The following is a 17,434-nucleotide window of genomic DNA, read 5'->3' on the forward strand; positions in this document are numbered from 1 at the left end:
TTTTTTTTTTTTTAATGTATCATTTGTTTTTAATTTGTTTCTTGATACCTAATGTGGTTTTTTTTTTATTTTATTATTTTCCCTCCACTTCTGAAGAAATTACTGGAAAAACTGTCAGAATTTTTTGAGCCATTTGCAAAACATAAAGAAAAACGCACTTGATAGAGCTTAATCACGTTATAAGAGATTGTTACTCTAAAAGGCAAACTATTTTAGTTATATTGGGTTATTGTGCCATTAGTACCATTTGACTGCCAACTGTGCAGCAGCAGGGCTCCAATCAACAGGAGCCTTTGAGCGTTTTCCATTGCAAATAGTGCCAAGGATAGGAGGGAGAGAGGCTCTTAGTGGTACAGTTTTTTCAGTGATTAATAATACTTGAGATCCATTTCAGTGATCAGAAATGTACCTTAATGAGACAATTAGTCAAACCATAAAAGCTGCACAGCAATTTAGTTGGTGTTAGCACTGGAATAATTTGCTGTGGCTGTTTTCTTCCTCCTGATTCGACTTTATCACAATAGTCTGGATGAAAGTCGCTGTGGAGAAGACTTGCAGGCTAAGTTCAGTTTTCAAATGGCCATGATTATATATGGGCAGACAATCTGCTTAAAAATAAGGGAGACTTTGAGGAAAAAATTGCTTATTTCACTATAAAAAAATTACATGCCTTTGTCCAAGTGGCTACTATAGAGCCTTCCAATATCCAGCTGCCTGCCAGTGCCATGGCAACTAGTCAAAGGTAGTGCTTGGGGTCAGGCACCAAACTGAAAGGACTACTGCAAATTTGTGTTTATTTTTTCCTTCTGTAACAAAAACACGGTAACAGGGCCTCCTTTATGTGGAGCTATGAGGTCTCTTAGGTGCAGCTAATTTTTTGTCTCACTGGAAGATATCTCACTGTCACAATTTGGTCACAGTGTTACTCTAAAGCAAAGTCACAGCAATTGTCCTCAACCCACGCTTATCTTGAAAGCTTGCTGTTTCAAACCTGCAGCTTTGTGTTCCTCAAAGCTTGTTTGTATTTACTCCAGCTAAATATGTTGATCTATCAAGGCTTAATATCTCCCTACAAAACTGCTCTTATTCTAACTTGGAGGTATGTCAGAAATGTTCTCAGAATACTGTTACAGAGGGCACTGAACTCAGCAAAACTAAAATCTTTTTTCTTTGAAAAGAAAAGTAAAAACCAAAACCAATCACACTGGTGAGTTCATCTGCCTGGAGCACTTCCATTGATGCTCACAGCATTCCATATACTCAAGGGCTCAGGGGATTTTAGTCTTCTATTTTTGGGAGTAAATTCTGCCCAGAAATAACCATTATTTAAACTTAGTCTAATTAATTTGCGTTTACCTAAGAGGCAAATAAACAATGTACTGCCAGAGCAGAAAGCCATCAGCTGGTGTCCCACTGACAAATACAGTAGGTGGGTTGGTCAAAAGCCCTCCCTGTGCCAAGGGCTGTGCTGGAGCTGGAGGCTGGAGCTGGGTTATGGTCAGGACAACCTGCTCAGTAGTTACAGGGAGGCTCAGGGGGACAGTAAGGTGTGAACAAACTCCCTGCTGTCCTGCTGCAGAAAGTGCTGCTGTTCTCTGTGCCAAGCTTAATTGTATTGCTCTTCTCACTCTGGTTCAGTCTGAACGTTCCAACTTTCTAATCTGGTTATATCAGAGTTGCAGAAAGCAAAAATGTTTCAGTCTTCGAAAGGGCAATACAATTTCTGCTTCTCTCAACTTTGAGTATTGTTTTTCTTACTGAAGAATATTGGTTTAATGCCTCTGTCATCTCTAGGGAAGTGGACTGTATCTGGACATAGTGATAGTGTTGTTTTGACAGCACTTTTGTGTCAGATCAGTGTTACTGTAAGTGTGGTTTGCTATGTCCCTGCAGATTACAGCTGGCAGGAGATAGTGAGTGACAGGATTTCGTTGTCTTTGGTTTCATGCTGGGCGGCCCATCTCTCCTGCAGCCCCACTAGAAACAGCAGCTTTTCTGCCTGGTGCTCCTAGGCCCCAGGAAATCCTGTGTTTCTTGGCTCACACCAGTCCATCAGGATGCAAAGACTAACCACTTCCTTCTTTCATATCTAATTACTGGCCAAACTGAATATTGCTCAGGGTACCAGCATTCTGACATATAATTACTTGCAAACTGCTGAATTTACCTGAGTGTAAAGCATTTTTAAAATGATGTTGAGGTTGAGAGTATATGTTGACAAATAAGGAGCAATAAAGAAGATTCATACCCTAATTATTGCAGGGAAAAGAGAAGAAAAGACAGCATTACTTTTGAGGTACATGGAAGATTAGTTGTGGTAATACAGCTTTAATCCTGTCCTTATGGCTATGCCAACTTTTTTCTCTCTACTTTTGGGCTGTCCAATGATTCACAAATTTTCTCTGAGATATTTGTGGCCAAGAGCAGAACTGGCACATCTGTATAAATAAGTACCATAAGCTGTGAATGACTTTGAAATTATCTTTGTCATAGGAAACTTTATAAAAGTTGAAAGAATGAAAGATATCCAGGAGTTTCAGTCTCCTTTTAATTAAAATCAAATTATTAAATCTACATACAAGTTAGTTCTACATGAATTTGTAACATTCAAGGTAGTAACATATGACTGGTTCTGCAAAAGAAGGTATATTCTTGTTCAGTTGACACATGGGTGTAACATTATCTAGTGCTTCATTAAGAGACCTAGAACTGTGAAGAGCCAATTGCCTCTGGACATCTGTAATATCGTTGTGATGCAAGTAAATTGCCTGACAGAAATCCAAGGTAGAAGGGAACGTGTCCCTGTAAATTCTTAAGCATTTAATACTACTTTTCTGGCTTCTTCACAAAGTGAATCCAACTTGCTATCACCTCCTAAAGGTGAAAACCACGACTCACACAACGCATGTAAGTGAATTTTTTTGCCTTTTACATTTCTACTTCTTATCCTAGAGTTTATATTCTTTTGTGTTTTCCCTCACAGTACTTGAGCCCAGCTAGGCTCTACCTGGATCAGCTGTGTAATCTGAGATGGATTCAGCTTTGATCTGGATTTGAAACAGAGCAAAAAGTGGATGCAGCAGCAAGGCCTGCTAGTCAGTACTTCACTGTCTAGGATTGGAACAACAACAAAAAGGCCTTTTGTTGGAAAAAATTTCCAACTGGAACCTCTCAGTTCCTGGCCTGTCTGCCTTCCTTTTCAAGAAGGTGAAACCAACAGGGCTGTGGTGCTGGAAAAGCTATTGTCCTTGGTCAGTTTGCTGCTTTTGCTTCACAACTCCTGTCTCCAGCCCTAGAGAAGCTGTTGAAAAGTGGGGAGTGGAGAAGCAGTGGCTTTCAGCTGTTTTCTGCAAGCCTTTTGCCCAGGAGATGAAAAATGTAAGCCCTGAACTCCTTGTCTTACCTGCCGCAAAAAAATGATAACAAAATTACTCTCTGCTAGGCAGTGAAATGGTATTATCTATGTTTTGCTAGGGAGAAGGGGAAGACAAAAAAACCCAACCATCAACCAACCAAAAACCCACACAAAGAAACTTAGGGCTCAAGAAAAAAAAAAATCGCTATTTTGAAGGCAGAAGGAAGCCCTGATACCTCTGTGGACCAAAACCCAGCAGTTTTTCTTGTGGTTGTGTGCCGGTGCATGCAGGATGGCCCTGAATGGTGCTCTCCCAAGCATGGCCCTAACTCCCAAGCCATCCCCTGTTACTGACTGTGCCCTTCAAGCTGCCTCGAATATAAAGCAGTGCAGAGCTTAAAAGTGTTAATGTTGATGGAACCTGGACTGTTTACGCCTTAGGAAGCACTCATTTCAAAATGCAAGTGCTCTCGGAGAGGCTGTAATAAATGAAACTCTGGAGTTATCAAAATCCAGGTCATTGGTATTGCAATGAAATACAATCTCCCCACTGACCACCAGCTCTACAGTGTTCCAATCTGGTATCTTCCAGAATAAGCTGATGTCCATCTGCCTGCAGGACAGTCGGAAAACCACAAAGAAGTAGTGGCCAGTACTGTATTTGCTTGGTTTCCTGTGAACTCTGAGTGCATCTAAGTTTTAGCACTTATGAGGGCAAGGAGCAAAAACTATAGTTAAGTGCTCCCCACAAAGCCTGTCAGCTTTAATCTCTGGCTTCACTATTATTACATTAATTGATCTCCTTTGAATGAAGCCTCCACCCTCTGTCATTTCTAGTTCTAGTGGTAAAAGGCAAGAAATTAATTTTGTACTTGTATTTGCTATTAACTGGCACAGCAGCTGTAAGAAACACAATGTATTTATTTGTAAGTACCATGGAATGAGACTAAATACAAAAGAAATCTCCAATAAGCATTAAGATGGTATTATAGAACAGCTGGAACATTAAGTGAACAACCTTGATAACCTAATTGTTCATTGACGCATAATTCATTTTGCTTCTACTGAAAGTGTAATTCCTCGGGACCTTAAAGTCTTGAGATTCTTGTGAAGCTGAGAATCAAACCAGAACAGACAAAATCATCTCCTGACCCACATATTTTTTTTTTTTTTGGATGAATTGGGTGCTATTTAGATTTATTATGGTACACTGTATAATGTTGTACATTAATCAGAACTGGGGAAATAAGAGAAAATGGCTGATAATGCAGTTCCAGCAGCACAGAAAGACCACATACTGGACCCCCATAGATTTAAATTTGTTTTAATTCATTCCTTTCTATTGACTTGTTTTACAAGGCAGAAGCAGATTCCTGTATAGTCAAACATTTGGGGTCTCACCTTTCCAGGTTTCTATCAGCTCTGTGTTCAGGCTGTGCTGACCAACACAGTTATTTTGGCAGGTGGAGGCACTGCTTTCTGTATCCCGCTTCCACTGTAGCTGTATGACTTGCAGGGGTCAGCATTCCTCAAACATTTAACCTAACTGCCTTCACCTTTGACAGCTGTTTGCAGCACTTTAATTCAGCTTACAGAAGAAGTAGGGAAAGTGGCTGAGGAAAGAGTCTGTTTCATTAGGCAGCATGCTCTCATCTTCTGCTGCTATTTTGCCATCTTCATCAGACAGCTCTTGCTGCTTTCTAGGAAGCTTTAATGGCAATCTCTGACAATTAATTTACACTTGTAAAATGGATGAGAGGGGTAACATCTCTATACTGTGGGCTCTAAATCATAAAGCCCACCCTATCAGTTTCCCCAGGTGAGGGCCTGGTCTCTCTCAGTCCGTGTCAGGTACATTGCAATGATCTACCAACCCCAGTTAGAGAACTTGAATGAGTTGCCAGTGGTGCATACATTGCATTAACACATGCTCTCAAGTTTCCAGTGTCAAGCAAATAGTGATTTATCTGATACTGTGTATGTGTGTATATATATATTTATATATATATATAGTTTTTTTGGTACCTCTATGTGATCTAAAGCCTTTATAATGACAAAATTTTACTTATTTGAATACCTGAGATCACACACATACAATTTGACTTGTCTTGTAACCTTAGATTCGTTTTGGTAGGCAGAAATTTTTATTATGTGCCCTCTTACGACTGGAAAGCAACAGCGGAAAAGTGTTGCTCGTTCCCTAATAAACAGGAAACAGACCACACCAGTACTCAACGAGGTGAATTAGAAAAAAAAAGAGCTACAACCCTCCTCTGTGTGTGATGCATCGCTGCAACCTGAGGTACGGACAGCAGAGTTCTGCAGCGCTCGCTAGCTCAGCGATGCCCCGAGGCGCTGCTCTTCTGCTGGAGCTGCCGTGGAGCCGCCCCACACCCGCAGCAGTGCCCGGAGCAGCACAGCCGGCTCGGCCCCGCTCCGAGCGGAGCTCACCTGCCGATGCCGGAGCTCCAAAACGTGGCACAGCTGCTCCGACCCTGGGGGTACCTGCTGCCTGCGTTGTGTTGGTTGCTGCAAATAATAGCTGAGTTGTAAGCAACAAATGTTACTTTTTACTCTCAAGTACTTTGCTTTGTGGATAAATTTGGGGGTTAAACGTTTTCATCTTTATGAGTTTATTTCAGACTGCGTTTTTAATGAGTTTGTGCAACTGGAAAAGAAAAAATATATACACACTGTAATGGGAGCTTATTTTAGCAAACACAAAAGATGGAGGTGTTTGTGCTTTCTGAGGCGTGTTTGAGGAGCAGCTCTTTCCTCCTCTCGCTCTGGCACAATTGCCAGAGCCCCTTCGCAGCCTGCTCGCCGTGCGCTACGAGACCCCTCCCTACGGCACGGCTACCTGGAATCTGTGACTGGTGCCAGGACGCGAGGGAGCGGCAGGAACCCGCCGGGAGCCGCCGTGGGTGCGGTCCCAGAGGCTCCCCCGCCCCTGAGGGTCCCTGTGTCGGGGCCAGGGGGGCTCGGGGGCTCCAGGGCTGCCCGGCAGAAAAACTCGACAAAGGTCTTTCATCTAGTGGCTTTTATTTGCGGTGCGAAGCTCCGTCTGCGAGCGAGCTGAACTCGCGTTACCAGCGTACGCTTCGGCGCGTATATATCGATATAGACAGATAAATATATTTCGATAGAGACAGAACAGAACAGGAACAACATGTGCTATAAACACACATTTACATTTGTCATAAATCTATACTTTTTTTTTATAAAAATAAAAGTATCGCTAAAATATTTCTATGTCGTCTGCAACTCATACGCTGTGTTGTCACAGCCACGTCCTGCCAAGTTACACGTGGCACAGAGACTCTGGCAGCACTCCTGTCAAAGGAGCGAGGTCGGGCTTTTACACCCTTGAAATACTCCTGTTTTGAACTCAAGCGTCTTTTGCTTTTGCTCGCTGTGAATACAAAATTTCACGAAAAAAATTGGCTTTTTAATTTCCTACATCCCAGCACTGCGTGAACGGTGGTGTACGCCCACGGAGAGAGCAAAACAATTACCTTCTCCAAGTTCTCTTGCAGGGGGGCTGTGTGTCCCGGGTCCCACCAAGAGGCTCATTAAATCATTGCCACTTGTTACATTAATGTAATTACACTTGGTTTGTCAATCAAAATTTTCTCTCTTTTTATACTGAACAATCTATTCCGCAGTTTTCTGGTTAGAAACATTTTAAAAGCTTCACATTTGACTTCCATAAGTGCATAGAAGTGTGTATTTTTAAACTTCAGAAAGTAACTTCATTTGTATAATACAAATAATTTTAAATAAGAATGTAAAAAAGCTACCTATTTCCTGAAATCCTTCACAGATGCAGCTGCAGTATGAGATCATCCCACACAGGTGTATGGGGTTCTGTTAACTGAGAAGCAGCACAGTCCCTTAGGAAGCTCCTGCTGTCAAACAGAGAAGTTTGTGATGCCCTGTGAATTTTATCCATCTGTAATTTAACCAGGACTCTCCAATTTAAACAGACCTGAACTGAGTCTGAAGGTTCTTGCACGAAGTCAAGTACTTTGCAGGTAGTGCTTTTAGCAGGGGTAGTGGCTAAGGAAAAGCATGTGCACAAATGGCTTCCTCTGGAGGGAGTGAGTTCATCAAAGCTGCTCCTTTCAGGTGTTCAGGCTGAATACTAAAACCAGATCACTAAGATACAAGTCTGGAATGGTTAGCTAAATAAATGGGAAGGATGGGTGGTCACTGGACCTCAAGTAAAAATATGGTGTCAGTATCTTCCACTACCAGTATTTTGCAGAGTTGGAGAATCTAAAACACCTGTTATGGCACCTGTAGACAAGTAAGGGGCTCTTAATGATAAACTGGAATAACGTTTCAGGGGTGGGTGTAGTTGCAGCCTGAATTCTCACAGTGACTGTGTTGAGTACAGTGTCTAAGCTGCTGTTAAAATTCCAGGCAAAAAAGTAAAATAAGAGACAGGTAATACTTACAAACAACTATCAGTACCTATATAAGTAGGAATACAAAATAAAATTATGTATTTAATTAGAAGAAAATGAATAAATTATCAAATAAATATTTACAGTATTGTTATACATTTCAAATATTATAATTTTAAGCATAAAATTCTATGAAAAGATGTAGTGCTACATTTATGTTAAAAATGAAGAATGCCTTTGTAGTGAAATGTGACAAAGAAAAATTACCAAGAATGTTCTAAAGAAATGTTCATAATTATAGTATAGGAACAATTAAAAGTTATATTTTGAACAGCGTATTCTTTAAGTGAATATTTGGTTCAACTGGCAGTTTTCTTGATTTTTATTTATTTTTACCTCCTAACTTTTAGATTAGAGGAGATTAGACGTTAGGAAAGCACTTTAATGTGAAGGTGGTGAGGCCCTGGAACAGATTGCCCAGAGAAGTTGTGGATGCCTCATCCCTTGAAGTGTTCAAGGCCAGGCTGGATGGGGCTCTGAGCAACCTGGTCTAATGGCAGGGAAGTGAGAACGAGATGATCTTTAAGGTCCCTTCCAACCTAAACCATTTTATGATAACTTTGGGGAAGATTTTATGCCATAATATTATTTATATAATCTAAAAATAGATTTTTATCTTTGATTTGAACCAAAGCTTACGAAGTAATGAATCATATTTTAAAGTGAAACATAATAACTTTAAAGAAATGAGCCCAGCTCTTAATGTCTGTAAGTCATCATAGCTGATTTACTCCAACATAACTGACTTTTCTCCAATTGATTATCAGGCCCACTGTGCTTTACTTATGGGGTTATGAATATCCTTTATCCAGCAGACTGCTTAATTGCATGCATGCAACTCCAAAGAGGCAGTAAAATAGGCACAGACATATAGAATCTACTGAGTGTGTATCTAGAGTTCTTAAACAGAAATACGTCTGCATCTCTAGTTTATTGTAATAAATCTCTTCTTCTGCTTTTAGGCTTGAGAGTGCTTAAGCGTGGGATTAGTTCAGTCTACAAAAGAAGAAAAAATATCTCCACCTCTCCACAGGCAAGTAAGCAATCCCTGGCCAGGCCTCAGAGTGTGTTCCAGCTTGTGTAGCAAGGGATCTGCGCTGGAGTTGGTAGGTAAGTGTCTTTAGTCAGTGAGTAAGGTGTATTCTAACAATGATGACTGAATACTTATAAGTAAGGCAACATACTTTGGCTTGAGAGAAAGTGACTGAAAATATCAGTCCTTGGAAGAATTTGTAGGGAATGAAAGAGATAATGAGAAAACCCTCAGGATAACACTCACATAATACAGAAATTACTAGATACTCTATTATTTTCCTAATTGAATTTACTGTATATTGCAGGATATGATACTCTAGTTATGCTATTAAAAATATAAACTATAAATCCCTTCACATGGGATGATGCAAAGATGATATGAGTACCAATACTCTAAAACTGGTATTTATAGCTCCAGCTTGAAGACTTCCTTATATTGCAAATTTGCCTCTTCATTCTAGTTATTGCTCTTTGATTTTGTTTGGTTGCATATACTCTCCTGCTAGTCACAGTGACTACATTCATTCCCATGCAAACAGAAAAGGTCCTAAGTAGGACTGAATGGTACTTATGCTTTGCTGCTCTGTCAGACTGGATTTTGCTCACTGATAGAAAGAAATAATTAAGTCAATTCATTACGGACAAAATTCTCCCAGTTCTCTGTAATGGATCATGTCTCCAATATGCTACTTTCAGAATAGGACTGTGCTTGAGGCCAGTGCAAACCAGAATAAAGGCTAAATTATTTCTGCAGCATTTTTGAATTGGGGTAACATGTAAACACTAGTGTTATGTTTTTAATCTCTGTGGAAATGCACAGTGGCCACTCTTAAAAACAATCAATTTTTCTTTTATAGTTAATAGACTGGTGGTATTAAATATCCATCATGCAAATGTTCAAGATATAATGGCATCAGCGTATTATTTACAGTGTTACTCTCAAAATTCCCAATAGGGGAATTTTTTTTTTTCTTTACATGCAAATCTTTCAGGAATAGATGTGACTATTTTAGAACTACTTGCAAGGGGATATTAATTAATTGGTGTGCCTTAGTATTTAATTCATGTCATATACAAACTTACTCAGTTTTTTAGATGATAATATGGCACAAGTTAATTATGTTAGAAATGGTAGTACAACACATACTTGTATTACTTCCTCCTTCATTTCAGCCAGGGAGACCAAACCTTTTTTGCTGACTCCTAAGCAAGAAATAGTAGATTTAGTACACAGAGTTGTAAATATTGGCAACAATGAGAAACAAATGACACTTTGGTTGTACACTGTTCTATTACTAGTACGATCTTGCCTTTGAACAACTATGTCATGTTTCTTCATAAGGTGGATCAGGAGAATAATTCCCACATCTTCTTAGTGTTTGCTGGCACTCTGCAGCTGTGTGGCTGCATCTTGTTTAGCAGGTGGCTTTGCCACAGCAGAATTGCATTTGTTGCACAGATCTCTCATTGCTAGGAGACTTTCTTCCACAGCTTTTGCAAACGTGACTGAGGAGGTTTCTTTACATTCTTTAAAGCTTGAGATGCAGAATAATATGTGCTCTGGCTGAGGGTTATAACATGCCCCATATCCATTGGGCACCACAGGCCCATAGCAGCAGAACATTTCCATAGTAGTTGGAACCTGGTTGCAGGGAGAAGGGAAGGAGTGATCTCTGATTAATCAGGAGACCTGAAATCAGCTGGTTAGGAATGAGGAGAAGGATAAACAAATGCTACAAATGCTGGTAATGTGGTGAATTTCCCCTTGTGGAGTATCACTGGCTTCAGAAGTCCAGACCTGGAGCTGATTTACCTTGGACGGTAAAAGCTGATCTCGGAATAGAATTTGGTTGCTCTGTTTGTTTGCTATCACTTAAAAACTGGCATCGTTTGAAGTAGCTAGACTGCATTTCTTTGCTTAATTTATATAGCTATTAAAAAGCTATAAGCTTTGTTACAGATAGGAGATTTATGTAATTCTCATACATAAAATCATGGTAACTAAAACTTGTCTAAGGTTTTTAATTTCTTAAGGTTATCCTAGGGTTATGTTAAACTTGTAATGCGAAGACTGCATTAAATTATAGATATTAGTATTGTCCATTTCTAATAATAGTTTATAATTGGGATGATGTATAAAAATATTTTAATGCATCTAGATGCTCTAATTCTATCACACTACAGTTTAATCATGGCATAATAAGGCAGTGAAACACTTTCTACTGCAGAAAATAAAAGATGTGTTAGAAACCTATATGTTTCAGACTTTGTGTACATGAGCCTTCACAAAAGACATTTGGCTTTTTAATGGTGTAGAACAAGCCATTAGTCCTGCTAATAGAGCCATAGAATTGTCAGATAAATTTGCTGTGCAACAGCCGAAGGCCATAAAGCTATTCAGAAGCACTCTTTGCTCATGGATAGTTTCTCAGAGAATTTATGTAGTAGTGTGTTGGTTACATTCACTCATGTCTGAAAGCCTACAAACATTATGCCAAGATCAAATTACTTATGAAGGTTTTATGCTGTAGCATGATATTATAACTCTCTTTTGTTGTATAGTTCCAGTCTGTGCAGTTGGGTTAGTGTTTCAGTTAATGAATTCATACATTAATGAAAGATTCCTTCTTTCATTAGGACTACTACTACATGCAATGAAACACTTAATTTTTAGGCTGTATGCCATAAGGATGTTTCCTTATTCAGAACATTAAATGTAGGAGGTGTTGACTCTTAGAGTATCTTTGAATGTGCAAATAACTGTAAATCCATAAATATCTGTACGTCTGAAATGTCTGTAAATCTAAGTTGTATGTCTGCATGGGTTGTAGTCTTACAGTGAATAACCAAAGGCTCTCAAAGATTTCAAACACAGCTACTTTTAAGAGTAAAATGTCCTCATGGCTCTCGGCTTTTTGTTTCTCAGAGTGGGAGCCCACCTGGCTTGTGGCTGTACTGTCACTTCGCACTAGAGCTGTGAGCTTGGGAGAAGGAGGAGAAGAAAGGGAATGGGAACATAAGTACAATGGAAATTGAGGGAACTCTGAGCCTTTCTGTGAATTTTTTCTGAGTTTGTTTATGTGCATTTCCAGAATTTCCAGGAAGGGCTCTGGAATGTTGCAAATGAAGTGATAACTCCATTCGGTCTTTACTGTGCTTATGTTGCTGATTTAGTGTGCTGATGGACTAAAACTGGACTAAAAATGTGGAGCAATTTGCAGACTTCTTGATGGTTCTCGATGACACCACTTTTGTTTGTTTTACTTTTTTACATTGTTTTCATGGTGAGCCACAAGGTCTGGCAGAACACAAATGAATTAGCCTTTGCTTAGCAAGACCAGTGAGCAGGAGAAACTCACCTGGCTGGTTGAGAGGATGAATCGATTGCTTGTCAAATATGTCTCATCTGTAAATATCTCTGGCAGTTCCTTGAAGTGTTCCCGTGCCACCTCTCTGAGCCCCAGCAGGTGATTGTCTATTGCCATTCCAGTAATAGCCTGTGTACAGGGTGATAAGACACCAGCATTTAACTGAGTTTGGAGGCATTTTCTGGGCTGTTACTGCCTAGTTTTCTGGTCAGAGTTGATGAACTTGGTTAGAGTGATGTAAAGCCTGTAATGTTCAGATATTACTCTGAGTATGTACTTTGCAGAGGATCAGTAACTAGAAATTCATGTGGTGCTCTGAAGATGTAAAAATTAGAATGGAAACGGTCTTGGGATGTATTATGTGCTGATGTTATCTGGGTGTTTATCATCTCTCAGAGCTGAATATCATGGGCTGGGCTTCCAAGGGTGCTGAGGGGAGCATATGGGACACCGGAAATTTCTGAGCATGTTTTGGAATTTTCTGCGCATCATGAGGGTTATATTTTAAGATAGAAGGCTCCAAAACACCTCCAAATTGGAACAAATTAAGCTTTCATTGCCTTGGTACCTACATCTCACTCTGGCAGTTAAAGCATATGTCATTCCATAGAATCTAGATCCAAAGATCTGGTAGGTGTCCACAAAAAATATAGCAGAATAAGAGATAGAATAAGAGATAGATTTGCCAGTGATCCTTCACAGATCCACTAGCATATCCCACTGATTGAGAAGACTGGAGTTGGGGATATAGAATGCCATTGCTATTTAATTCACTGCCAAAATATCCAATTTCTTTCCCCACTCCCTGTGTTGGCTTCATTGCAGAGCTGGAATATCTCATTACTTGAGCCCTCACTCCAGTGAGGCAATTGGAAACAGTAAGTGTAGGACAGCATAGTTGGATGGTACCACAGTTGTGGTACCAGGAGTCCAAGATTAAATTAAACAGGGTTTAACAAAGGAGAATAAAGTTCTTGACAAGCAAGAGGCCCTCAGCAGTCTCTACTTGCTGTCCTGCTTGCCCCTGTCTCTGCTCACCATGATCCCCAACGCAGAACCAGCCATGCTTGCCCCCTGACCCTGCTCTTGAATGTCCCCAATTCCCTCTCCTGTCTGAGGATCTCAGGCAAAGTGATAGGAAGCACATGTGGGGGCTGAATGTTGGCCTCAGTGGCACATTGGTGGCTGGCTGGCCAGGTACAAGAACTGCTGCTGAGCCTGCACTGAGGCTTTCTGCCATCAGCTTGCCCTGCTTGGGTCTCTGCTCTGCCCAGCTCCCTAATGCTCCAGACTTAAGGGATTTATTCCCTTTAGGATCTTTGCCTTGCTAGCAAATGTGATTGAAGATGGCTGACGGGATCAAAAATGAGCAGTGGAGACTGGCAGACAGGATAGTTACAGGGTTTTGTTTTCTTAGGAAACCAAATCAAAATTTGGTCAGGTAGGAATTGCCTCAGATAATATCTGCGTTTAAAATCCTTCAGTCCAGGTTTGTTCTTGCTGGTGAAAGCACTGATTTTGTGGACTGAGCTGTAGCTCATCCCTGATCCAGGCAGAAGTCATACAGGAAGAGAATGCTGAACCAGGGACATTGTACTACACTGAGAGCAGAACTGATATCCCTGTGCCACAGGCCCCTTGTAACAAGGGAAACAAGCAGCCTGAGAAAAGGCAGGATTTAAAAGAGAGCACAAGCTTGGTTTTCCTCTTAAAGATTAAAAAAAATAAATTAAAGAAAAGCACAAGTTTGCTTTTCCTCTTACAAGGAGAATAGCTTTAACCATTGGTAAGCACCTGAAGCAGGGGGTTGGGAGTGCAGTCTTTTTGGCTTATTAAGGACTAGCACCCATTGGTAAGGGGGCTATTTGTTCATCAGCCCAGACTATTTGTTCATCAGCCCAGACTATTTGTTCATCAGCCCAGACAGAGCAAGGATGCTTGCAGGAAGGTGGCATACATCAGGGCTGTGCTTACGTTCTTTTTCCCATACAGGGAAACCAACTTGATAATCAAAGGAAATATTTTGCTATCACACAAGATTTATAAGGCTGTTAGCAATGACATTTTTGCAACATAGATCAATGTCATGTCTGAGGAGAGGCCGAGACAGGCTAACGAAATAAACTGTGAGTCAACGCATAGGAAAAAACTGTGCTAAATTGAATTTTAGAGCTCCACATTTAAGATAGCAATGCTACTAGTAAGCCTTAACAAGGGGAAATAAAATCAGTAAATTGCTTTTTGTTTTATGAAGTAGATTTTTTTTTTTGTTTTTCTTAGGAGCTATTACATTTCAGTCTGTTACACACAATTTAGTCAGACCATCTAAGTCTTACCCAGAGTTTAAAGGCACAACAATTACATTTTGCTATTCTGAGAAAGAAGGGGAAGCTTGGTGAGTAGAAATACCTGGAGAGCTTTTTAAATTTAAATTATTTTTCCAACTGCAGTTTTAAAATTTTCCCATGAGCTGCACCGGAGGCTGAATTTTATAACAGTTTCTGGATCTCAAATGATTTGGAGCTTGGAGGGGAGATTTTTTTTTTTTGGTTGGTTTTTTAAGAGATGTACAGAAATTCCATTGGTTGTGACCTAGTAGACCTAGAGTATGTTGTGCTCATTGTGAAGTTACCCTGAGATGGTTCAGGTGAGACAGTTGCCCTGAAGTGAGACTTCCCCTCTCTGTACGGATTACATGGAGTATCAGTTTCTAAGATGTGGGTTCTCAGCACAAGGCTTGAAACACAGAATTGTTTTTCTTCCCTGCTTCTTTTGTTTCACAGTTTTAGGCACAGTTCCTGCCTGAGAGCAACACTTTGCTTGTCCAGTGCTCTGAGTTTCCCTTTGAAACCACCTCTGAAAGTGAATGATTTCTTGCATATTATGAATATCTAAACAGCATTCAACAATGTGGGCTTATTAGGCAAAGGTCTGAGGCAAAACCATAGGTAGCAAATTCACTTATCATAGCTGGTTATTAACATTTATTAATTTCATGAGTGTTATTACTAAGTTGTTTATAGAATAAGTCTGTGCTTTGTCTTGGCACAGTGGGATGTACAGCATTACTCAGGCTGAATTGTCTCATTTTTAATCAAGAGAAAATGAGTTGTATTTGATACTAAACTGATTTCTTCACTGGAGGACATCTCTTCCTTTAATTAGACACTGCATTCAGGTCTTTAAAACAGAACTTGCTATAATCATTCCCTCATTGTTAATGACCTTTATTAGAAATGGCACTTTGGAATACCAGAATACACTTTCCAGAATACCAGTCCATCTCAGGATCAGATCACAGATAGGGACCTCTCTCCTCTAGTGAAGAGAAATATAAGAAAATGCATAGATGGTTAGTTTTAGGGGGAAAAAAATGTTCCTGATGTGTTACAACTGTCTTGAGATTATCTGCAATGATATAGTTTATGGGTCTAAATACCCGTAAATTTGGGGGAATTGAATTTTGCAGTTGGAACTTTATTTTTCATGCGTGTTACATAGTTAAGTTGGGTGCTTTAAGCCTTGCATACTTCTCATCTCTGATAAGGCTTTCTGCTTGTCATACCCCACTGAACACCTCACTGCCATTTTGCTTGGCTGTCTTCATGGCTAACATTTCATGTTGATCACAGAGCACGAAGAAGAAAGATTTCTTTCACCTGGCTACTGTTCTCCCTTCCAAACTCTTCAGTATTTATAAAAAAAAATCCCTTTATGAAATTTTGATTGCAAGCTCTTTAAGATGGAGGCCGTTTTTGAATTTTTAATTTGCACAACACCAAGGTTAGTGCAATCCCAGTTTGTGGCTGGGACTCCTAACAATGACACAGACATAAATCACAAGTGTTTCACAGATGCACATTCACTGGGAGTAGGTTGGACACGGAGTGTCATATTCCATGACAGTGCTAGATAAGAGAGCTAATGCCAGAGAGCATGGTCTTTCCACTTATGTCTGATGCAGAATTTTGTTATCTTGCTTTTGAGGAAGTATTTTTTAAGGTGAGGGTAGTTGAATGTGGCTATTTGGGCCATTGGAAATGTTCATAAGGATGACATGGCAGATACTTTCCTATTTGGAGATGCCTACATTTTTCTAGTGCTAAAATAGTTAGTGATTGTATCTTCATACTTTTCTTGAAAAAGCCAACTAGTTCTTATTCTGACAGGCAGAAGGTTTTACTCACCAGAATAGAGTAATTAGTCTGAGCTGTAATTGCGTCCTTAAATCTCTGCATCTTCTCAGAATCCTGTTGAGGTAATCAAAATATATGTATTATTGAATAAATTCTCAAAGAAATAGCATCTTCCATCAACTAACCAACAGCCAAACCACAAGCACTCTCAAATGTCCTTTGCTCCTGCCTCAGGTGTAAGTGCTCATTATAAATGAAAAGCCATAGGGATGAATGTCCTGATCAGCAACGGTGCCTTGTTGTGCAAGGGTTGAACAGGTTTATTGGTGGTGGTTTGTAGTTCCTTTTGTGGACTCCTTCCATTGATTCTGGGGATATAGATTATTACTAATTGAATCACTCCATTTGAAATAAGGAAAATTATTGTTTAGTGTAATTCAGTGTTTTCAGAAAAGACAGGCAGTGTATCTTCTCCAGAGTGGTTTATCTAGACAATGACAGTGATATTAATGAAAGCCATTATTGATATTTTACTAGCCAGTTGAAAAATTACTTCCATGTGTGAAAGGGCATCTAGAATTTTCCAAGGCTGCTCTACCCTCCACAGATGCCTCGCATTTCAGATAACAAGCTAGTAAATTTTGACTCCTGTCAAATGGCAGCCTTTTATATAAAGGGAAGCATCCTAAGAAGTGCTGCCCTGCTGTACATCAAGTCTCACACTGCAACTAGGGGAGACCCTGAAACAGCCAGAAATGTCTGGGTCTCCAGATAAACAGGAGACCTTCAGCTCCTATGGACGATGAATGATCTTTTGAACAAAGAATTCATTTTAGAAGCAAGTCAAGGTCACCATCAGGGACCTTCAAAATACAGAGTCTGATATTTTTTCACAGGGCTAGAGCTAGGACTTAGTTCCCTTGTACAGATTAAATTACCAAAGGCAGTCTTTAAATCTGATTAATTTACAGCTATTCAAGCAATCTCTCTAGTGTCAGTAGCTGCTGCTTTTACAGCAAGTGTCAAATGCATGAGATATTTCTCCTGCTAAAGAATCAATCTGATTCAATC

General features: G+C 39.9%; 1 protein-coding gene across 3 annotated transcripts in view; it reads right to left on the reverse strand.

Annotated features, from left to right (window-relative positions):
- Positions 1 to 10,131: 10,131 nt before the first annotated feature.
- Positions 10,132 to 17,434, reverse strand: part of CHAT (choline O-acetyltransferase) — a 32,897-nt gene continuing 25,594 nt past the window's right edge. For all 3 annotated transcript variants that reach the window (XM_039379729.1, XM_039379728.1, XM_027720681.2), the window contains 3 exons: positions 16,415 to 16,477; positions 12,219 to 12,356; positions 10,132 to 10,501 (listed from right to left, as the gene is read on the reverse strand). In XM_039379729.1, the coding sequence (XP_039235663.1) occupies positions 10,232 to 10,501; positions 12,219 to 12,356; positions 16,415 to 16,477 (471 nt within the window). In that variant the 3' untranslated portion in view covers positions 10,132 to 10,231. The remainder of the gene's footprint in view (positions 10,502 to 12,218; positions 12,357 to 16,414; positions 16,478 to 17,434) is intronic.

This window comes from Pipra filicauda, unplaced genomic scaffold, assembly GCF_003945595.2.
Source record: "Pipra filicauda isolate LSUMZ 115617 unplaced genomic scaffold, ASM394559v2 scaffold173_size1550139_pilon, whole genome shotgun sequence".
Classification (NCBI taxonomy): Eukaryota; Metazoa; Chordata; class Aves; order Passeriformes; family Pipridae; genus Pipra; species Pipra filicauda.